We start from the raw sequence: 24,200 nt of genomic DNA, 5'->3' as shown, positions 1-24,200 counted from the left end.
CGATTAAGAAAAAGAAAGGCCCCTCAAAATATAGAGAGCACAAAAGCAATAGATTGGGATTAGATTCTGTCCGAAAAAGGATTAAGACTTTAAATTTATGACTGCTTTTATGGCCTTATCTTGCCACCAATTATTGGTAATTGATAAAGCTAAATCATAGTTGTACAAGAAAAAAAATCAGATATTTTGATATCGTATGAAATTATTGGATGATGGTTTGGTAAAACTACAAGCAAATCCTATTTGTTTTCAAGGAAGATGGGAAACTTCTATGATTTATGCCACCTCCGAAATCATGTATATAACTCATATGTAAAAAAACTAACTTCAACAGGAAAGTCAGAATTCAGATTGCCTAGCTTCTATCTAATATGAAGACTGAAAAGGACACAATAACAAATAAAATACAAAATATAAAATTTATATACGGTTTTTCTTAAAAAAAAGAAAGAAAAGAGAAATGACTCTTCGGTATTACAGAGAATCTAGTTGTTCTTGTAAACACTGTGTGTTTGATATGCGAAAATGAATTTTTGGGAAATAATTTATCGTGAATTTTCTCAGGAATTCCGAAATATATTTTCTTTTAATCATGTTTGGTAAAAATAGAAAAGTAGATACAAAGTCTAGAGGCAGGTTACTTTTATGGGTATTTTTTTTTTCTGTAAAAAGGGAAACAACTAGTGGCAAACTCGGTTTTTCACTCTTTTTGGGCGCGAGAGGCAATGGAGAACTTCATCCTACCCCGTGGCCACAGTCAAGCAGACTCACCAGCTAAGAGCATCGAACTCCATACCTCTATTTTTATGGGTACTTTAATCCAAGTTAAAAATTTTGAGTTATTGGATTTACTCTACTTACCCTATTTTCAACCTTAATTAAATTTCTTGATTTATGTATTTTTACTCAAATTTTTTATTTGGATATTTAAATATGAAAAGGTAACCACTTTCGTACAAAATAATTTAAAAAAAATGTAAATGCCTATGTGAGTCTTTCCGGCCCCCAAAAGGGTAGATAATTGTGGATTGCCACCAGTTACCCCTTTTTTTAGGGAAAAAAATAAAAAAAATAACATATATCATAGGTTGATAAACAAAACATTTAACATGTGATAGAAGTATCTACGAAAATAAATAAAAATTAATCTGCTTATTATCCATGAAAATAGTTCAAAGAAATTTTATCTATATATGATGATATATATATATATATATATATAGTACCTACAACTAGATTAGTTAACACATTTAACTTGTGATGAAGGGTAGAAGAAAAAATTGAGATGCGAATTAGGAGCAAGAAAAAGGAGAAACAATATTTTTTTTTTCTTTTCAGAAAGTGTATGATATTCATTAAAGATGGAAGAATATGTACAAACAAATAGGATAGAGTGCTAACAATGGGCCTTGATAAAATCCTTGATGGGGATTTCAACCCGGTCAAAGAGAAAAAGAGCATCTCCCACCAAAATTAATGTTGAATACTATCCTAAAAAATAATATCAGAGATTACATCTGGTAGTTTTCAAACTTTAAAAATTTGACTATATAATAGGACTGGTTCGGATCAGGATCTCGAATCGAAATCCAAAGCCTGAATCCCGAACCAATCCCTTTCGAGACGAGATTTCAAAACCCGAAACCGACCCAAAATTTCGGTATTTCCGAATTTCGGGATTCTCAAGAGTTTTTTAGGATTTCGGTTCGGTTCAGTTCAGGAAATAGATCAACTACAATGCAAGGGTGCTCCCCTCCTTTCATCAAGAAGAATTTAATATATAGCCATCTTACCAGGGTTATGATTGGTGAAGGAAGCAATGTCTTCTGGAAATGCTTTGAGATTGTAATGTAAATGGTGGGAAACTACAGATTTTGATATATCCTCTATTCAAAGGGGCAAAATGAGTCTGGATATTTTGACGAAGCCTTTGAGTTCATCCCACGCACTATCGAAGTTGTATTTAATCCAAAAATTAAGAAAAAGATAAACCTATAAATAAGGGATAACATTGATCACAATTTAATAAAAGATAATAAAAAAATTAATGTGGATAATCAGTATAATAAAAAAATTAATGTGGATAATCAGTGAATGAACCAACAAAATTAACTAAACCAAATAATGACTCGCAAAATTAAACTTATATCACCTTTATTCAATGTTAAAAATTTGCAATAAATGGTGGGAAAAGAAGGTGGAAATGCAGATCCTTTATGATGGGTTTCATTTTCCCACCTCGTTTTCCGCCATTTGTTACAATTGTTCCCAAGGCTGATTCAGTAAACATGGGAATGAAAGTGATTTCCCATTCCCATGCTTTAGTTCCCGCATACTAAATGCAACCTAAAATTAAAGGGAGTTTTAACTAAAAATCTGGGGTACCGTTCACTTTAATGAAAAATTATATTTTTACATTAAAAAGTTAAACATGATATTATTCACTTTATCCTTTATTTTGTTCTTATCGTTAAAAGTAAAAGTTTTCAACCATTTTCATTAGTTTTCCTAAAATTTAAATGAATCCACTTAAATTACTTAAACGTCCCAAAAATGAGATAAACAATAAAAACCAAGTCAACGCAAATGACCATTTACTATAGTGGTGGAAAAGTGTTGAGTCCTTGCATGACAGGGTGGGTTTGAACTCCGTCAGTGACTAATCTAACATATAATCTATCATAATCTATTGTTTGACAAAAATAAATATAAAAACCAAGTCAACATATTTAAATAGCACCTGAAAAGTGGAAAAGAATTTATGTATCATTAATTGTATAGCAATAAGAAATATATAGTTGTATACAACTAGTTACATATATAAACAAATTATATTACGTGATCTGTATTTAAGTACCGCATAATATGTGATCCAAAAAGTGGTCAATGGGAGGCTAAAATGCCTCTGTAAGCCTTTCTGACCTTTGAAAAAGTGGACTGACATGACGAAACCACTTGTAATTAGTTCCCTTTTTATGAGAAAAAAAGAAAAAGGAAAAAAAAAAGTGGCACAAATTTGACAGAAGTCAGAAGGGGTAGTTATAAGCGTGTAAGGCTCATAAGTATTGCGGGGTAAGCCCACGTTCTCTATAAACGCTTACATTGTGTGACTTCCAAGTTTCCGACCGTTTTAATTCATTCGTATTATCTCTCTCACCTTGTTACTTCCAGACCCTCTCGTCTTCATCAACTCCTCTCTTTGGTAGCTATGTCTCTCTAACTATATCCAAGGCCTCAAACTTTTCTTTAAATTTTCACTCTCAAGTCTCAGCCTTTCAAGATTTTCCTTTACCACAAGACAGGTTATGTTACTTTCTCCGTCTCGGATTTCGATTCCCTTTGCTGGGTTCTAGCTTGGATTGGGTTTGAAATCTGCAGGTTCAGTGGAGACGTGATGATGTTAGGACTGGATAGGTTGGTGGTGAACTTGAAGTCCAAGTTGAGGTCTTTGAAGGTGAGTAAGAAACCTTACGACAAGATTGAAAAGAGCGAGAGCATGAGAGTTGAAATAAGGAGCAAGAAGGCCAGAAAGCTCATTGAAAAGACTTTGAAGGTCGCAGATTCTTCCAAGTCCAAAACTTTTGCTTTTTGATTGTATGTATGTATGTAATAGAAAAACCAAAGTTAATATGCTTTAGTTCTCTCTTGTTTTGGTTAATTTACCCTCCTCATGTAATAGAATAAAAGAGGATCATTGGGGGTCTTCTCTCCTTGTTTTGGATAATTTGTCCTCTCTCTCTCTCTCTCTCTCTCTCTCTCTCTCTCTCTCTCACACACACACACACACACACACACACACACACACACATACAGAGACACAAACAGTCTCTCACAACCATATATACAACATTGCCACGCATATCAAGAATACGAGGTGCGAATTCTTCCAAGATTACAATCTTTAGAGAGTATTAATATCCCACCATTTTTTCTTTTCCTTTTTATATACACAAGCAACTAAAGCATTATGCATCCATATTTCACTCTTCGATGAACCTTGTGAGATTTTTTTTTTTTTTTTTTTAGTGATTATAGATAGTAAAATCATGTTAGTAGACCAATTATAATTCTAGTGGGTAAATTGCAATTTAGTTTTTCTTTCCTTTCTTATTTCATGGATTCAGTAACAATTGTTGAACCTGAATTAACATTTTGAAAAAGTGCATAATGGATGAAGCAAGAATACACTAGCTAACTTGGTTAGACTTAGGTATTTTACTAAAGCACAAAGACGGAAAAAAAATAAAAAATAAAAGTAAGAATTCATGTGAAAATTAGCATGGTTTTTAATGTATCCACTATAAATTTCAATTGTGGGATAATGTATGAAAGGTAGTTAAAATTGAGCAATTTCCTTCCATGCATTTTGTATGACCTTTTTTAATCCTCATGCATTTTGTGCATCTTCTTCTACAACCCACTATATGATTATATGTATGTAATGCAATGTGGAAGAAATCCCATGTTATTATTTACTTCATCTCCAACATGGAGCCACATGATAAAAAGCTTTCGTGTTTGGTAAAGTTTGGTATCATTTGTTCATTCTCTTTTCTACACATATGTTATTATCAAGGGGAGGAGGAAGTGATCAAAAACTATTATAAATAGGAGTTTCGAACCTAAGACGTATAGATGAAAACTTAACACTAAATTCATTAAGATATTAAACCACATGCCTCTTTCTGCATATATAACCTGCTAGTCTAATAATAATACAAGTGATTAAGATTAAGAAGAACACGACATTTAGATATAGTTCATAGAATGAGACGAAGGATAGAAGACCAGAGACCAAAAGTGAAGTCGTCTCGTCTTGGCGTGGCAATTTGTCTGCAGAAGAATTTAATTTGATGGTGGACATCTATGCATTCATTGTACGTTTCAATGGCGCCGAACATTATTATTTTCTGAAAAGCAACTCCACGTTATTTTCCCACTACGTATGGGGCTAAAGTTGTCCACATATTACACAGAAAAAGGGTTCCGAAAAGTTTTGTTTTTCTTTTTCTTTTTCTGATTGGTGAATGAATGAATGAATCATAGGACCACAAATCAATATGGATCATCAAAGTGATAAAATAAAACAGGAACCGATAGAAAGAAACGTCACGCTCTGGAAAATGTTTGATCAAATTTTGTGTTTTTGGTTTCCAAATTTCTGTAGTTGGAACATATATAAATATATATAAAGGACGGGCTATGAGTAGTGGCGGATCTAGGATTTTAACATAGGATGGTCCTAGTATAAAAACTTCAAAAAAAAAAAAAACCAAAATAACATTGAAAAATAAATGACAAACTAAAATTTTCATTTATAATCTTTGTCCAAATTAATCGATAATGATTTTCGCTTGTAATATTGTTCCATACTTCTAATTTCTACACATATCAATTAATAATAAAATCTATATCAATTGATGAAACTAAAAAAATATGTATGAACTAACACTATAACACAATCTTCGACCAAAAAAAAAAAAAAAAAACACTGTAACACAATTCAAGTAATATCAGAAAATCCTAACTGAATCAACAATAAATATGTATGAACTAACACTAAAATAGATATAAAAAAATCCTAAGAAATTAACAATGAATAAGGCTGAACTTAGTTTAAAACTTGTTAGTGTGTGATTATTTGACTTTTTATCAAAGACCCTTGCCAAAAACCATTATCAAGGACTCTTACATACATGTATTCACTGTTCATAATTTTGTTTTTAATTAGTATTCTTAAAAAAAAAAACCAAAAAACAAAAAAAAGCCCAAAACAAAAAATCCTAACAAATTAACAATAAATAAGTATGAACTAACACTAAACTATAAAACTTACAGAAATTCTGAAATTACTATTGATGGCGTTACCGGATTGGGTGACGTGAGGAACAGGAGCGGCATGCAATTAGGTATATTATAATTGATAAAGTTGAATTTGATTGAAAGCAGACTAATGAAAAGCCATGAGCTTTTATTAAATTTCAAATTGTATGACTTTTTAATAAAAGATGATGAGTGCTAATTTTTAATGACTTGACTCAAAATGACGTCGTTTTGGTCAAGTCATTAAAAAAACAAACAAAAAAAAAGAGGCTTTCTTCTTCCTCCAGTTTTGCACAACGCAACTATGGATGCAGCTCTCTTCTCCACCATTGCCCAGACTTGGGTGGTCCTAGGAGGTTCTCACAGCCATTTAGCCAAGCTTCAGGTGGCTCGAGACCACCCTGGTTCCCTAGTAGATCGGTCCCTGGCTATGGGCATGTGAGAAAGAAATGAGGGGAATATATAACAAAGGTTTTTAGCTAAAAGGGTTTATAAGATTGGCGTTCAATTTGGTTCCTGATAATAAAAATCGATAGAAGTGGTCTCTATGTTTGTCCACCGTAGATCATTTTGGTCATTTTGTGAAAACTCTATTAATGTCTTCGTTAAGTGGAGGGGTTCGTTTGACAAAACTACCCCTTAAGAGGGGTTCCATGGTCGTTCATGTGACAATTTAATGAAGATATTGACATATTTTTTAGAGAAGAACCAAAATAATTAGACAAACTCATGAATCACTTCCACCGATTTTTTTTTTCAGGATAAAAGTAAGAACCGACCATGTTGGATAAAAAACCATAAATAAATTGCTTTTAGATTTTCTGTTTAGTTATCCATCTATATGGTAATATAGGAGAGATTTTTTAGTGTGATCGGTACACGGGATGATACATCATATGTTACTATACAAATGGTCGGATATATGTGCTAAAAAGTTCGTAACTTAAAAAATAAAATTTCCCACCACTCTTATTAAAACACGTGATGTACCACTTGTGTTTTCATCACAACTAAAAATTTCTCGTAATATAAAACGTCTAGTCTAGGGCTCGTTTGTTGTCACAAGATTGGCTTGGCTAGGATGACTCACGAGATTCTCCTCGTTCTCGGTCCAATTTAATTGGGGAAACTGGAAGGACTGGACTGCGAACAATTTCTTTCTCATTTGAACATCAATTACAAACCGTGTCCGGTTGCCTGTATCACAAGTAATAACAGAATATTTTTCCCAACCATATACAATCGAAAAAAGTAGCGGAAGACCAGAATGGCCCAAAAAAAAAAAAACACATTATTCAAGGTAGCAGATGATTGGAAATTTTGATAAATTTTGGACATCCTAACTACTACACTATTTCTGCGAGAATCTTTTGGTTCGATGACTTGAGCTCATCTTCGAACAGGGTTTCCCCCTCCCGGCCCTCGAGGTGGTGGTGCCTCATACCCAGTTCCCCCGCGAGTAGGTGGTGTTGCAGAACCATAAGGCACATTGCCTGTGGGCACATGTCCTTGAGGACCGCCAGCAGCAGCTCTAGACTGTGCATCATAGTTGACACCCCGGGTTGGATCATAACCAGGCACTCTTTGCACTTCGTAACCTGATCTCTGTATATCATATCCAGGTCTCTGTGCGTCATAAGCAGGTCCCCTCTGTGGATCATAAGCAGGTCCTCTTTGTGGATCATAAGCAGGTCCTCTCTGTGCATCATGAGCAGGTCCACCCGAAGGATCATAACCAGGCCCTCTTGGTGCGTCATAAACAGTCCTTCCAGGAGGTCCAGATTGAGCTCCAACTAATGGAGGGGTCTTGGCGGTGGCAGCACCACCAGCGCCAGCAACACCACCAGCGCCAGCAACAGCCGCAGCCATAGCAGGAGGGAAGGTGACACGTCCCTGCTATACAGAATACAGTGTAACAGTGCATAAGTTTTCATTATCTATCATCGCTCTAGAGGCAGTGAGGAAATTATTTTTCAACTGAAAACAAAACATTTTTAGCAGGACAGCACAACTTCCAAGAGTTTCTCAGCAGCAATACTCAACAACATCTTATAGGCCATACCTTCTTGATCATTTTTATGATCTACTAATTTTACTCATGTTACGTGCAACTGAAGATTCCAAACCAAAACTTATCAGTTTGGCTTTGAGATAGCTAAGGCAATGGATGTACAGAACTGAATTTTTATATTTGGTTTTTGCGACTAATTTGAAGTTGTCTTAGTGTTCCAATAGTAAGGGAGTGGTAAAACACAGTATGATTGTCACCGACCAACATATTCTTTTCCTATAGTCTACAGATACATTTAACATTAATTTACTCTCTGGCCAGGAACACCTTTAGTGGAAAATGCAAGCACAAATAAAAGATTTTCAATGACCCCTGTAACAATTCTAGCATCCACCAATGATTCAGAAAATGAAAAACCAACCTTGAAGTATTTTTAGAAGGGCTTCAGGGTTATTGACAATGATAAACTATTTTTATAAGTATTCAAGAAAATAGTCTTGAGTTAAATTGTGTGGACAAATAAGCCAATGATGTCGCCAAAGCACAATATACTATTGCAATCAGCCAATCCCAGCTGAAACAACCAGGACTTTGACAACCCGGCATGGTACCATAATCTAGAATTTGAAGGAGAAAAGGAAAAGAAATAAGATGAAAGCCTAACAAAAGTCAAGATGTGGAAGATGGCATACCTGTTGAACACCATAGCTATCTTCAAAACCATTTTGTCCTAAAGGCTGCCCAGTAGCCTCGTTCTCATTATTTCCCGGGGTTCCATAATATGTGGCACCTACATTTCATTGCCAAAGATAAGCCATCCACAACGTATTTAAAGATCAAGGTAAACAATAAACAAGGGTATCCAAATGACCTTGAATACAAAAGGAAGTAGATTTACCAGTTCTCCGATCAACATTAGAATTATTCAGCAACTCTGCTCGGAGCTTTTCCACCTCCCTAGCCATGGTAACATAGTTCTTCTCCATGCACTGAAGTGATTCAAGGTGGTTGCTGTATAATCTCTTTTCATAGTCATATGTATCCCTGCACAATCCAAACCAACAGAAAATGACGGTCAGTTTTTCATAACTAAAAATACACAATAAGCAATATAGTTTGAAGTTATGAAAAAATAGAACATAAGCACGAACCTGCAGAGCTGATATTCCTGCCTCAGTCCATCAAGCTGTGCAACTAAAGCTGGAATCTGCTGCACATCCGCATGAGCCCTCTGAAGATCCTGTCCGAGTTGTTGCACTTTGGCAATCAGTTCTTGCCTTGAAACAACCAAGCTCTGGGCCTCGGCTCTAGCCTTCTGTAGCTCCGCCTTAACAGGTTCGGCTGACTTTAGGTCAGCTTCCATCTTGGCTATACTATCCACAAGGCTCCTCATCTGCTGTTCTCTCTCAGACTTGATAGCTCCTATCTGGGCATGTAATATCTGCAACTCATGTTGGGCACCGGCCAGCTCTTGCCTCAGGCTTCCGTGGGTGGCAGCGAGCCTCTGATTCTCCACCACAAGCCTCTGCATCTCCACATGTTGTGCAGCCAGCTTCTGCTCCATAACTTGTGGAGGAGGCAACATATCAAACGGAGGATAGGCGCCATGGGGCGGCCGTATGCCCGGGCCAAACGGGTCGGGTCCAGGAAGCGGCCGACGCATGTGAGAAGGCGGGATTCGACCTTTGCTTCCCATTTTTTTCCCCAATTCACCCTAACTTCCCTAACAATATACAAACTTTTTCTGCACAATCAAAACCACACAATGAGAATCACAAACAGATTGCTTTGAAATTATAAATTTGGGTTGCAAATTGGGTTTCTTTCCGTTTTCGATTTTGATTTCGAATCAGTTCAATGTCACGCCCAAAGTTAAGTTTGTGAATCAGACCTAAAAGTGTTTGGTTTCCGAGAAAATCTGGGGAAAGAAAATGCAAACCAGTGGGAAAGTGATACTTACTTGATCAATGGTTGACAGAAAAGCTGGTCTTCTGTGGCGAAATTTAAAGTGCCTTTCGTGCTCTGGTGCTCTGCCCTAGTGAGAGAGTAGAGAGGGATGTTTGGTTTTACGAAAGCAATGACAGAAAGAAATGAAAGAAAAGGAGAAGATGAACTCCTTTGCAATTTTTTTTCCGGACACTTGACCAACAAAAAATTAGAATAAAACAAAATAAAAAGCCTGCCCTAATTTGAAGGGCCCAATTATTCATCTCAAAATTGTAAGACCATAGCCCAATGGGCTTCAAATGATTCCAAATATATACAAAGCGTGGTGTCATTCACATATCCATTTTTACTTCTTTTTGGCAGTTAGATCGAATGAATAGAAGAAGGGCAATGTACAAAAATTAATAAAGATGAGTGAGAGGTAAAAAAAGGTGTGCAAATATCATCACCCTATATAAAACTTTAGTTCTCGGCCAAATGTGGAGTAGGTCATTGACTAAGAGCCAGTTTGGGATTGCTGTGTTTTTACTAAAAACTGTTTATGATGTGCTTTAAGAATAATCAGCTGCAAAATGAAGTAGTTGAGCGTTTGATAAATTGTATTTTTGAAAGTGTTGTAAGTATGAAAAGGGGTGAAAGCTTTTGGTACATTTAATATAAAAGTGATATAATTGTGTATAATGATGTGAACATGATAGTGTAGGTGATGATGACGACAACGGTGGTTGTGCCAATAGAGAGGTGTGGTGGTTGGGCTGAAGAGATGACAATGGTGGTAGGGGAGGCGACAATGGTGATGGTGGCTGTGGTTGTGGTGTAAGAGGTAGTTAGGGTTTGTAATGATAGGTGGTGGTGGTCATTTTATTCTCCAAGGATTAAATGTGCCCATAATGATTACTTAGTATGAGGGTCTAGTTATATTCCTCTTCACTTGTAGGTGAGAGGTCTTAGGTTTGATTCTCGTCAAAACCAAATTTGGACCATATTATTGTTACCTTATTGTGAGGCTAAAACAACCCCGCTTCCCTTAGGTAGATAATATCGTTTATAATAATAATAATAATAATGAGCGTATTATAGGAATTAAAAATATTCATTAATGACTCAACTCTGCTCAACTCCGTTTTTTATTAAAGTAGGCTTAAAAAGCAACCTACAAGCTGCTTTTAAAAACTGCTTCTGAAGGCTATTGCTTTAAAATAAGCAGGATATTTAATTTTCATCACATTTTTTTTTTACTGTTTAAGCAGCTTTTGGTGAAAAAACAATACCAAATTGCGTGCTATCTCGCCCTTTGCACTTAAACATGGAATTTCCGTTTTCATAAGTTAGAGTAATTTAAAATATACTTTTCAAGGTTGATCAAGTCTGCTACTTTATTGAAAACAATACTGGAAGACTTTTGAAGTTTTAGTTTCCGTCTAGTTTAATCAGATCCGGATACATATACTAAGAAAAGTTTGAGGTATTTTTGTGAGGGATGATAATTTGATATTTGCCTTCTGTGTGATCCAGGTATAAGAATTCTGGTTGCAAGGCCTTCCTAGTGAATAGCCAAGGTTCATGTTTGAGCTCGACGTACAAATTCCTACTGCCTACGCCCTTTTGCCTTTCTGTATGTTTACGTTTTCGTTGTATAAGTATCCCAACGTATCCCATCCACCTTAAAAAACCAAGCCAAACTGACACGAAGTTGTTTTGTGACACTAAATGGTTTGGTTTTGTTATCATTTTTGTGAACATGTCGGACACCGGTTCAGTTCTCTGGTTTTTGCACCGTGAAATGGTGATTGAAACGCTGGCGTGGATGCATTGGTTTTTATCCAAATCAATGCCTTAGTCAACAAGGGCTTTTCAGCAGCCCGACTAGCATGATCCGCCAAAGAAACCGAACCAAACTGACCTAAGTTGGTATTTTGAGAAACTAAATGTTTGGTTTGGTGAGTTCATCAGGTGTCTGATTTATGCACTATACCTATTTTAGATCCTTTTGCTGAGGCAAATTCTGAGGATTCAGGTGCTGGGACAGAAGAGTATGTACACATTCGTATACAGCAAAGAAACGGTAGAAAAAGCCTGACAACCGTGATAAACGAAAGAATGTATCTACCTTCCTAGTTCAGGTAGTCACTCCTCAACATAACATTGATGTCAAACGTTATATAGGTCAGAATGATAAGATTATCGATCTGCTTGGTTGGTCGCTTCAAGTACTACAGGCTGGCATTGTGCAGGAGCATATCAAGATTCATGGTTTCTAAGCTGCTGCGTCCAAGTCTCTCCACAGTTCCATCTACCTACTTGAATGTTATTTCGTCTGAGTTTGATATGCGCACTGTGTTTTCAGTTTGTTATATAATTTTCTAAAACTTGTGTAATTCGTCGTGGTTATGGAATGTATGACAAATTATATTCTTGATTTTGAAAATTTCATAACTTCGTACTTCATAGCATTGGAAATTTACATCCTTCATATGAACCGTAAAGCGAATACATGCGAGGATACACCGTTGCTACAGAGGAACAGTAAAGAGAAAACATATGAGGATCCATCGTTTTTTTGTTCATTGACGGAGAATCTTAATGGAAACCTTATTCCCATTTACATCGAATCTTATCGGTGTGCCTAAAATCGGATCTCCATACAAAGCTTCCATCCATTCTCTTCAAAGAGAAGCTCTCCACCAACACGTAACACCCAAACTTCCTCCACCGAGTTGCACTTGTAATCTCTTCTGCCTTCTCTACTCTCACATCCATTTCATCACCCCCACTTACCCACCCTCCTGCCTCCAAAACCCATCTCATATTCTGAACAATTGCCGAGCTCAAACCTACACTCACCACTTTCTTGCTGTATGGGTTATGGGCTTTGTACCAGGTGAACCCTGTTCGTCCGTTCCTATCATCCTTCACGGCTTGCATGGCAGATACCATAGCCACTTCCCTTTGCACATCTACGCTCACGTTCACAACGTTCCCTTCACGGTTAACGTTCCCACAAGAGTATATCTCTTCCCACCATTGCTCAAAAGTCACCCTGTAGTACTTCGACTTCTTCATCTGCTGTCTTATGGTTGCTCTCTCTCTTACAAACACAAATGGACAGTACCAGCTCCCCACAGTGCTAGTACGCGAGCGCTTTTGAAAGACGGTAAAATTGAAGTCCGGAAGACGTGAACGGAGCGAGGCGTCAAGGCCTAAAGCTTCACCTAGTTGTGAACGATACATACTCGAGCTGCGAACTTTCCATCCTTTTTTATTGAGGAATTTTGGGGGAACGCCGTCGGGAGCTACAGCCCTTGCGAAAAACCCACCACCTTCGAAGCGATGAATCTTAACTTGTTGGTATATGTCTCTAAAATTTAAAACCCTTGGTTTCTTGTCTCCCAAGAAGTCGTTAAAGCAGCACTTCACGATGTCCCTCTCTCTAGCACATCTGTAAGCTTTCCTGCAAGATCATACAAAATAATTTATCTTCCACTTAACAAACAAATATTTTCTACGCTAGAGCAGCGTGCTCTCTCTCTGATCCGAAGTTCGAATCCCCACGCAGTATATCACTCAAATAAAAAGGAAAACCAATTATAATTGTGAAACCTAAGCATACCCTTTGTGCCTGCCACTTGCTTTGATGACATAGTAGCAACGAGACGATAGAGGCTGATCAAGAACCGGGATGAACCAGACCTTGGTCTTCGTCGCCTCTTGGAACTCCGACGTGTAAACTATGGTCAGTATCTTGTCCTGTGGGAACGGCAGTTTCGATACCTTTCTGCGCTTGCATAGGCCCCAGCAAGACGCGTCGTGCGCTTCTGCATCTTCATCTGTAATCACCAAGAAACCTGAATGTGGAGCATCGGGTGGATGAAGGGAAAGGGTGCTTGGCGATTTCCTGTACATGGAAAGAGGTCTTGTCACATACATCTTTGTGTATGGGTGTGAATTACGAGCGTAGGTTTTCAAATTTAATCGACTTTTTTTCTTATGAACTAAGAAAAGAAGTGGAAGGTGTGTAAGAGATTATTTGATAATATTAAGTAAAGAAAATTAAAGTAAAAGAAAGAAACTTTATAATCCACTTTCTTTTGTGACATATTTTTCATACAACTCACTTTAAATTTTGGTGCTTTCGATACTTGCAGAGATGAAAGGAGTCAAAAAGGAAAAACTTTGGGACCAACTTATTGTAAGGGTCATGATTTTCACAATTTCGTTTCTAGGTTTATCGATGGATTGCTGATATTGACCCTAAAATGAAACGGTGGGTACAACTAGTCGAGTCATGCTCTCCTAAGGTCTTCATATGAGGACATGTGAGGACCAAATGCATATTTTCCACAAGATTATAAGGGTTGAGGTCTTGTAAGACCAACATCTCTCTTAGGCTCAAGGTTATATTTCCTTGGATAAATCAAGTAAGGTTTGAGACAACAAACCTCAATCCGAATACCGCAACCTCGTAAAATTAAGGACAAGATTAGCTATGTTCTTCCCTTTAGCTGCCCGTTTTGCATTCAGTGGCTGAGCAACGAGAATACGTGATGTTTCCTTGGATAACTCGTTAACAACTTTAGCTGTGTGCCTTGCCTCGTCAGTGCCGTCTAGACCTTCAGCTTGCAAAAGTAAACGGTTGTCCTTCAATGGGTTTGTTCCTGATATATTCCCACTTAGCCTCGGTCCTTTTACAACCACTCCGCGTCTATGTTCCGTTGCATACCTGTAACAAACGATTCTTTGTCAGTCTGAATCTACTGCATAATAAAAATTTCAAGGATAAGCATTAGAAAGCGTTAAGGTCTTCGATGATTTAGACACATAATCCACTTTCGCATAACGGAGGTGCATTTATAGAAGCGCATAAACAAGAAGCAAACGGCATTTATAATGAACTTTTGCAACTGACTCTGACTTCATATTTGGGAAAAGATGGCAGCTTCATTCCATCAAGTGCTGCACACAGTATGGGCCGTTCTTCCTCAAAGTCTGTCTGCCCTCCTACTGATGACTATTCCAGTTTTTTCATCAAAGGTTGCAAAATTAGAGTAAAGAACAACAAAATAGCAATGAGTATTATGGGGAACAGCCTGGTCTTCCAGAAATGACAGAACCGAAGGAAAATGTTGAAAGTTTTGAAACTGCTCATCCAGGATCATGATGTGAAAACGATTATAACATCGATACCATTTCACAAAGAAACAAATAAAATCCTCACCTTAAATGCAATATCATCAGGCGACATTGCCAAACCAGCACCCATGGACTCAAACGCGCGCCTCGGCCACGATAATAAACCCTAGGGTCATAACCCAATAGAGAAAGGTGAGCTGTATCGCTTCCACAACCCTAACCAACTTCGACAGTGTCCATCAGGCCGTTAACTCCAGCGGATGCAATGGCGTCCAAATTGGGTACTTTGGCTGCCTGAAAAGGAGTCTTAAATCCAAACCTTGGTATTGACACGTCTCCCACACCATCAATCAACACAAATATGCCACTCTTCTTTTTGGCCGCTGAGAATGACCCATGTCTACTAATATGCTATACACTAAAGGAAAGATTTGGCAATGTACAAGGAACAAAGTAAAAGAGCTTTCGGTTTGTTTATTTCCTCCCGCTTTCGTTGCAGTCCAATTTTGCTAAAGACCAGAAGTTCTCACCCCTGCAACCAAATATACTAGAAGAAGCACCGTTACAAAATTTTCCACACACCCTGACTGAAAAATTGGATATGGCATGGTATTCACTACTAACAAGTTAGCTCTAAATATATCGGGGTTCGAAAATGTTCTGAAAATTTGAGGTAATATTTGGGCAAGCAAATTAATATTTCAGCAATCATCACAATTTAACAGAAATTCTAGCATAACTTAACCGAAAGAAAAATAGGATAAGCCTTAGCGCAATAGAAATGTTGATTATTTGTGATCGAAAGGTTACGGTTCGAGTCCTAGAAACAAAGAACAGTAAGCTGTTCCACCGAGCCGGGACCTTATTGGCCTGGAGTCGTTTTTTTTTTTTAACTAAAGATAAAATAAAGCAAATTGGTCTCTCCAAATACAACCAGAGCTTCAAAAATTAACAAAAAGCAGTTAAGAAATACCATTTCCTATCAATCCAAAGCTCTAATCCTAACTAAAAAAATGATTAATAAGTCAATTACCCAAGAGAACGAAGCAGCCACCCATTACCGAGTAGACGGAGGCCCAATCACAAAAATGGTTGGACAAGGCTTTGCGACGTTGTTGAAACCATTGCTAGACGAAGAAGACGGCGAATGAGGAGGCACCGAATCGGAATCCGAGAACGTCGTCTTTGTCATTGGCGGTGGACTAAGAGGCCCGACCTGATTTAGACACCGAGCCATTAGCAGTGAACTCGTAACGATAGGAAATAGAATAGAGAGTATCTAAGCATAGTATAGTGCTAGGGAGGTAAAATTTTTAAATCAAATGTTGTGGCACAGTATCAATAAGAAATAAACACGTTAATTAACATTTAATAATAATTTAATTATCAACAACCACATCATCTGGTTTACAAAATTTGGTTTTAAAATTTGGTCTCCCTTAACATTACCCTTTTAGCATAATATTTCAAAAAATGAAAATATACTCTTATTATATATTTTATATCATCATTTGTATGTTTGTACAACGGATGTGAGACTCGTGTTAGTAAGCCGCACTTGTTGGGGTGGGTACGGTTTGGATTGGTTCGGTGCGGTTTTACATAAAACCGAAACCATTTTGATTTGCTTTGATTAGGTTTTAAATGATTTAGTTTTGGTTTCAAAATTTGCAAACTAAATGTTTTATGCCATTAATACAATCCAATCCAAAGGGATTCAAATTGCCACTGAAATCCAAATAATATTCCAAACTGTACACCAGTTTAAACCAGATATGTCGTGATTTAGCGGCTTCACTGCAATCTCAAAGGGATTCATAATTTGGAAAAGTTCTAAACCAAAACTGCAAAAGCAACATTAATTACATGACTTTAAAGAGTTTTCTTGCCTAAGGCCGATGGACATGTGTAAAGTTCTAGTGAATGACAAATGAGTGTTGGTTGATATTACTTGAATGATAGTTAACTTGATTCTCGAGTTATTTGTAATACAAGTGGTATAGTTAATGTTTACTTCGTGAGGACTACGGAGTCTTAACTCCATGCAGCTAACTTAAAGAAATCCTTATAAGGATAATGCAAAGATATTGAATCATGATAGGACTCATTCATTATTAAGATGATAAGGATATACAACTGTTAATAGGCTGGTTGTGTAACCCTAGCAGTATATATATGAAGTTATAGTCCCTGCTCCCATACGTGAAAAAACCCTAAGTATTACTGAGACCTATTCATACAGTAAGGGAGCTATTGAGTAGTGGGAGTAAAAGACTGACTTGCATCTCATCCATGGCGTTGAATACAAGTAGGTGTTCTTGTGATAAATTTCTGTTATGTGCGGTATTATACTCGGCATGAATTAAATGTATTGTAATCCTAGTAGCTAGTTGATTCTGACTAATGAGTTGCATTGAATTGCTTACAATATGGTACCACTTACATATAAGTACTCAAAAAAGAAAACAGCAAGCCATACTAATTCGAGGGTCGGAGCTGCAAGCCTGGAACAACCAGATCAAATCCAGAAAAAACCCCAATGACCAAATTAAAAGCTCCACAAATATAAAAACCAAAGAAAAAACCCTTTTAAGTTTTGCGGTGAGGTCCAATTTCGGTGCGGTTTCATATGTTCAAAACTGAAATTAAACCTTTTTTCAAAATGCAGTTCAGTTTCAAACTAAAACTGTTTCAAAATGGTAAAACCAAATTGTTCAGTGCGGTCTAATTTTGTTCGTGTTTTAGTTTTGGTTTTTGGTTCCAAGTATTGGAAAATAGTAGTACTTATGTTTATTTTAGTATTTGGGTTTTGCTTGTTAGTTTAGGAATTGAGCCTAGTTTCGAGGTAGTGTTTCTTAAGCGTTCTCTATAAATATAACTTGTAATTTAGTATGAGAAATAAGTTAGTCAATAGGCTGTTACTTTCTCTTCATGCCTCTCTCTCTCTCTCTCTCTTCCTCCTCATCTCTTTTCAGGAGCTGCGTGGTGGATTTGAAATTGCACCTAACTGTGTATAAAATTTCGGTTCAACTCCCGATTTTTGGGGTCTAGCTTTCTTTTCCATCTCCGATGGCAAAACCAGGCTCAATCAAAGTTGTTGAGGTTCGTAGAGTAGCCGCCGAACTCCGCCCCCCGGAGGATCTGTCTCTTCCTCTAACATTCTTTAACCTCTGCTGGCTAAAGTTCCCACCCCCGCAACATCTTTTCTTCTACAACATGCCTTCATTCGACACATCACACTTCTTCGATTCTGTACTTCCGAAACTCAAAACCTCGCTATCTGCCACCCTCCAACACTTTGTACCTCTAACGGGAAACCTCATCTGGCTTCTAGACTCCCCCAAACCCTTTCTCAGTTATATCAAAGGCGACGCAGTTTCGTTCATAATCGCCGAGTCCAATGTTGATTTCCACCGTCTAATTTCGAGTAACGACTTTGACATTAAAGCCAAAGAATACCATCCTCTTATGACCTAATTGGTAGTATCTCATGACAAAGCTACTGTGTTGGCATTGCAAATAACCGTCTTTCCCAAAGACAACTTTTCGATTGGATCAGCCATACACCATGCCGCCTGTGATGGTTTATCTGCCATCTCGTTTTTCAAATTTTGGGGTCACTTTTGCAAACATGGAGAAGGAGGAGGACTGCCACCTATGCCAAGTCACAACAAAAAGGTCATAACGGACCTTTTTGGGCTCCAAGCAATCTACTTAAATGAGTGGGTAAGATTGGGTGGTCCAAACAATAGAAGCTTAATGTTTTTGGAGGCTAGAGGTCCAAGAGACTGAATTCGAGGCACCTTCGAATTCACATGCACGAAAATCGAAATGTTAAGGCGGTTAGTGATGAGGACCATAATGGCAAAGAAGAAGGAACAAGCTGATCATTCAAAACTACTGCATTTGTCGACATATTTGTTAACATGCGCCTATACATTGGTTTGCTTAGTCAGGGCTGAGGAGATCAAGACAGAGAAAGTATTATTCATGATTAGACCCTCCGTTACTGCCAACTTCGAGAATTGCCTCGCAAGACATCGAGCTGTTGTTGAAACAAAACGCCTATTGGGAGAAGATGGACTGTTAGTGTCCTTGAATGCAATTAGTGAAGTGATAAAAAGTTTGGATAAGACCTTTTTGGTGGGGGCAGAGACTTGGGTCTCAAGAATCTTCAATGTAGTACAGCAGCCTTATACTGATTGAATAATTACCACTGCCCATTCACCCCCGTTTGAGTTCTATGATGCAACGGATTTCGGATGGGGGAGACCAACGAAGCAAGAGGTGGTTCGATAGATGGGACAAGGGCGATATCTTTTCAAAAGAGCAAGAACGGTGATGGTGGAGTTGAGGTTGGGTTGGTTTTGGAAAAACGTTACATGGAAGCTTTTGCTTCTCTATTTGCTGAAGGTTTTGAAGAAAAGTTAAGCCGCATGTAATTGCATGCTACTAAAGTTTGTTTCAACACAAGTTTCTTCTTCTTCTTTATTTCTCGGTTTATTTTGTATGTACTGTGATTTGCAGATAAATAAAAATGGTTGTTGATTTTATTTGTCAAAAATAAAAATAAAAAAACACTCTGAAGAAACACTAGTGCTGGAGAAAAATCATTGAATTATTAGCATACATGATCAGACCTTGTTCTTGCTTTGAATGTCGAGTTTAAGAAAGATCAACCAAAAAACAAAGAATCACAAAATAAAAACAGAACACAAAAGGAACATACTATCAATTGAATTTTTTTGAGTATCAATATTTGAAATTAAAAATATTTCACCATGTGACCCTTCTTTCCACAGTTGTAGTACTTGCCCTCAAGCCTTTTATTATTTTGGTACTGACCACGGTTGCCATGATATTTTGGAACTCCACCTACCTAAGAACTTCCTCCTCCTTGATGACCTTTCGCCTCATCATATTTCTTTTAGGTCCACTAACAACATGCTTCTTGAAGCTGCTTTTACTTTTATTAGTGTATAGTGCTTCCTCCTTACCTTTTGACAAGACCCCTCCACTTGCTTAGTCAAAGTTTCTTGATCAACAAACAAATTTTCAAACTCAAAAAGTGATAAATGGATTGGCCATCCTTGCATAGTGGCAACAAAGCCTTGGTATTCGGTCTCAACCCATTGAAAAATATTCTTTTTATCCTGGATTTAAAAATGGTTGCAGTAGGATCTAACTTAGAAATTTCACGGCATATAGACTTTACCTTGTGGAAATATTAAGCAATCGTGATGTCCTTTTGGGCCACCGATAACAGCTTGTTCTCGAGAAGTTGTAGTCTCGTATCGTTTCTTTTTTAAAAGAGTGTGGCAAAGGTGTCCTATGCTTCTTTCGGTGTTGAAGCTTTTCGTAGGTGCTCCAACTTTTGTATTTTTTATTTTTAGAAACCTCGACAGTATGAGGGAAATTTTATTGATAATGAAAAAAATTATACCTAGTCAGGGGGTTATAAACTTTACTCCTAAAAAAATAGAGACAACAAAAAGGAATACACAAACATGGCCTTTCCTGCTTTGATCTTCCACTTCCAAAGAGTGTTGTGACTCATTGGTGCCTTCTTGCGGCTTCGTAACTTCATTGCCGCCGACAACCTCCTGAAGATCTTGGCCTTGTAGGTAAGACTCCATGCATGTCGCCCATGTGTTGTAATTTTTGTTGTTAAGCTTCTTGATTCCTTTAACAACTTGAAGGTCACCCATCATGCCGGCAAAACTTCGATAAGCCGAAAAAGATTAGTCAACAATCTTGCGAAGTACTAAACTTCTCACGATTCTCAAAAACTTCACTAGAGCCAGTCTCTGATTATACCACTCTGATACCAATTGTTGATAAAAATACTATAAGTGTTGGAGAGCGAGAACAAGTAACAAATTATTTGTATTACACTTACAAAAATTACAAAAAACAAACTCTCAAATACACAATTTTAGAAGTTACGACACTCTCTCACTGTCTAGAGACAAACTCTAGAACACTCACATTCTTATTTGATTCTCACCCTCATACTAAGAGTGAAACTCACTTCTTGATTCTTGCTAGCTACTTGGTTACTTTGCTTCTCTTCTTACTTCTCTCTTGCTTGCCTACTTGGATGATTACAATAAGCATAGGCTAGTGCCTTTATATAGAAGCACTCCAAACTAAGCTCCTAAAATGGTTCGGATATCTATCGTTGTGTTGCTCATTTATAGTACAAATTATAAGTAGAATTTCTTATAATTGAACCTTTTAAAGCATTCATGCACTAATGTATGACATATTTTAATTGACATATCTCTAAGGACCCTAATGTAAAATATAGTTTGAAATGATTCATACCTAATAAACATTCATGCTTTAATATCGTACTATGGCCAATAGGATGTAGTGTTTTGTTTTCTTTAAACGAATGATGGGTATTGCCGGTCTCATTTTTGTGTATTTTTGTTGGGAATGTGTCCGAATGTCAAAAGTATTTAAATCCCAAATTCGATCTGCAGTGTCTGAAACTCAACACTACCGTGCTTTGATTGGAACCTGTTCTTGTGATTTTAGTTTAAAAGGCCATATTCTCAATGCATATTTTTGTGTATCCGCCCTTCGATTTGAAGTCTCGCCAACCTGAGAACGGTTTCAATATGATTAACAATAATTTGATGTCCCGTTAACTATTCCTGGGATTCTACTGTGATGCTTTTCTTAGTGAGTCATGCATTGTCGTATGTTTTAATTTTTCAACATGATGGTGCACGTTTAGTTTGGACCACAACAGTGACTTCCCGTGCTGCTGTGGCATACGATTTTCATGATCCATAAGGAAAATTCAACCTCCAAAGTAATCGTAGTTGTGCAGGCTTGTGGTTCAGCACAACACAAACAGCTTTCTCACAGTACAGGTTGGGCATGTGGTTACTTTTTGATTTAGACTGGCATAGTAAGGCCATTTCTAACTAAAGGAGGGTCAGAAGATTCCTTTTAGTCCTTTAATCTTTCAAGAAATTATTTTTTAATGAACAATGTCAAACTATATTTTATATCATCTCCAACTGAGATGGCCAAGGGACCATAGTCCAAACATAATTTATTATTTTTATTGAATTAATATGGTTATTTAAATTAAACTATCATATTAAAATAAGGTTTTCAGACATATTTTGAGTACCACTTATCGCCAAATGAATAAGTCTCCAGATTTCTTATCGTTCTATAATCTAAATAATTTTTTGGATAGGATTTCGAGTGACATGTGTCGCTAACGTTAGTAACTCTCTAGATTTCTTGTCAAGATGTAATCTCAATAATTTTCGGATAGAATTTCGAGTGACACGTGTCGAGATGTAATTGGTTGTGCAAATTTTAGATGAGAAATTTCGAAATATAGCCATTTCAGAGAACACGTATTGAAATATGACCTACTTTTTCTAATTCTTATAAAACTAACCAAATTTTATGTTCCAAAGACTAAATTACCATAATGCTAAAACCTTCTAAGTTCCTCCCTTCTTCCCATTTCTGAATTCTGATTGAGCTTCTCTACTATGTCTGATATCTCTCATTTCCTCTGTCTCTTCCGCTTCCGACTTCCATTTTCAACCTTTATATAATTCCATGAGATTGAGCTTCTCTTTCTTTCGAGTATACACAGCTCGCCATTCTGCTAAGTCAGTCGTCTTCCTCGCTGGTGTGGGTTGGTAGGTGCGTGGTTGAATCAGTTCAATGACTACTCTATATTTGGTAAATAAAGTTTGCTGTCGCAGAATCTGGGACTGAGGATATTAAGAAATATCATGTAATATATTTTAATTGGCGGCATGCCATTCATACAGAATTAACAGCTTTGCCGCAAAACAATACATGGACCATGGTTCCTTTACCTACATGACATAAACCCATTGGCTGCAAATGGGTCTATAAAATTAAATACAACTCTGATGGCACCATTGAGAGGTACAAGGTTCGTCTTGTTGCAAAAGGATACACTCAAATTGAGGGCGTTGATTATCAAGAAACATTTTCTCCTACTGCCAAACTCACCACTCTTCGTTGTCTTCTTGTTGTTGCCAGTGCCCGTCATTGGTTCATTCACCAACTGGATGTTCATAACTCTTTTCTCCATGGTGATTTGCACGAGGTTGTTTTCATGGAACCACCTCCAGGTCTTCGCCAACAGGGAGAGAATATTGTATGTCGGCTTAACAAATCTCTATATGGACTCATGCAGGCCTCTAGAAACTGGTTTTTGACTTTTTCCCTCACCATTCAGAAAGCAGGTTATCAACAGTCAAAAGCTGATTATTCTCTTTTTACCAAGGCTTAAGGGACTTCATTTACTGCAATTCTTATCCATGTAGATGACATACTTCTTACAGGAAATGATCTTCAAGAGATGAAACGCCTCAAAACATTTCTTCTCACACGCTTCCGCATTAAAGATCTTGGTGATTTGAAATATTTTTTGGGCATTGAATTTTCTCGTTCTAAGCAAGGCATTTTCATGTATGAGAGAAAATATGCACTAGACATTTTGCAAGATTCTGGACTTACAGGAGCACGCTCAGACAAGTTTCCAATGGAACAAAATTTGAAACTCACTCTCATTGACGAAGCATTGTTAGATGATCCCACCAAGTACAGAAGACTAGTCGGACGATTGATTTATCTCACTGTCACTAAACCTGACATAGTCTTTTTAGTTCGCACATTTAGTCAATTCATGCATGAACCTCACAAATCTCATTGGGATGCAGCTTTACGAATTCTCAGGTACATCAAAGGTACTCAAAGCCAAGGTTTGTTATTCCCTGTCTCTGACAATCTTGAGTTAAAAGGCTTTTTGTGATCGTACCACAAGAAGGTCAATTACAGGATATTGTATTTTTCTTGGAAATTCTCTCATCTCATGGAAATCCAAGAAACAAGACAATGTTTCTCGATCATCTGCAGAAGCCGAATATCGAGCTATGGCCAACACATATTTAGAGTTAACTTGGTTACGCTATATATTTCAAGATTTAAAAGTTCCGCAAAAGGCTCCCACATCATTATTTTGTGACAATCAAGTTACCCTATATATTGTAGCTAATCCAATTTTTCACGAGTGAACGAAGTATATTGAAATTGATTGTCACATCGTTCAAGAAAAACTGCAAGCTAGGAATAATTATTCCCTCACATGTACCTACACATGTCCAATTAGCAGATTTATTTACAAAAGCTTTGGGAAAAGATCAATTGGCGATACTACGTGACAAGTTGGGAGTTTATCATATTCACTCTCCTTGAGGGGGAGTATTAAAAAATA

The 24,200-nt window shown here is 37.2% G+C and overlaps 3 protein-coding genes and 1 pseudogene across 4 annotated transcripts; 2 read left to right on the top strand and 2 right to left on the bottom strand.

Moving 5' to 3' along the window:
* Window positions 1–6,962: 6,962 nt before the first annotated feature.
* LOC103966831 (protein FLX-like 2) lies at window positions 6,963–9,971 on the bottom strand. 2 transcript variants are annotated; one of them, XM_009380048.3, is made up of 5 exons: window positions 9,795–9,971; window positions 8,986–9,578; window positions 8,733–8,878; window positions 8,527–8,624; window positions 6,963–7,719 (listed from the first exon to the last, which is right to left on the bottom strand). In XM_009380048.3, exons 2-5 carry the CDS (start codon window positions 9,528–9,530, stop codon window positions 7,213–7,215), a joined length of 1,296 nt encoding a protein of 431 aa, XP_009378323.2. In that variant the 5' UTR covers window positions 9,531–9,578; window positions 9,795–9,971; the 3' UTR covers window positions 6,963–7,212. The 2 variants fall into 2 exon arrangements, with proteins under 2 accessions (XP_009378323.2, XP_009378324.2); XM_009380049.3 differs by having other exon boundaries at window positions 6,963–7,716.
* Window positions 9,972–11,522: 1,551 nt separating this feature from the next.
* LOC125474224 (protein translation factor SUI1 homolog) lies at window positions 11,523–12,042 on the top strand. Its single transcript, XM_048577658.1, has 3 exons — window positions 11,523–11,582; window positions 11,735–11,846; window positions 11,948–12,042. Exons 1-3 carry the CDS (start codon window positions 11,523–11,525, stop codon window positions 12,040–12,042), a joined length of 267 nt encoding a protein of 88 aa, XP_048433615.1.
* Window positions 12,043–12,196: 154 nt separating this feature from the next.
* Window positions 12,197–14,179, bottom strand: LOC103947775. The gene is made up of 2 exons (XM_009358727.3): window positions 13,392–14,179; window positions 12,197–13,232 (listed from the first exon to the last, which is right to left on the bottom strand). Exons 1-2 carry the CDS (start codon window positions 13,706–13,708, stop codon window positions 12,374–12,376), a joined length of 1,176 nt encoding a protein of 391 aa, XP_009357002.2. The 5' UTR covers window positions 13,709–14,179; the 3' UTR covers window positions 12,197–12,373.
* A 3,466-nt stretch (window positions 14,180–17,645) lies between these two features.
* On the top strand, window positions 17,646–19,378 carry LOC103966840 (annotated as a pseudogene).
* The last annotated feature ends 4,822 nt before the right edge of the window (window positions 19,379–24,200 follow it).

This window comes from the organism of the source record quoted next, unplaced genomic scaffold, assembly GCF_019419815.1.
Source record: "Pyrus x bretschneideri cultivar Hongxiangsu unplaced genomic scaffold, Pyrus_bretschneideri_v1 Contig12, whole genome shotgun sequence".
Taxonomy (NCBI): domain Eukaryota; kingdom Viridiplantae; phylum Streptophyta; class Magnoliopsida; order Rosales; family Rosaceae; genus Pyrus; species Pyrus x bretschneideri.
The sequence above is the reverse complement of the archived record's forward strand: the minus strand, read 5'-3'. Positions and strand labels throughout refer to the sequence as shown.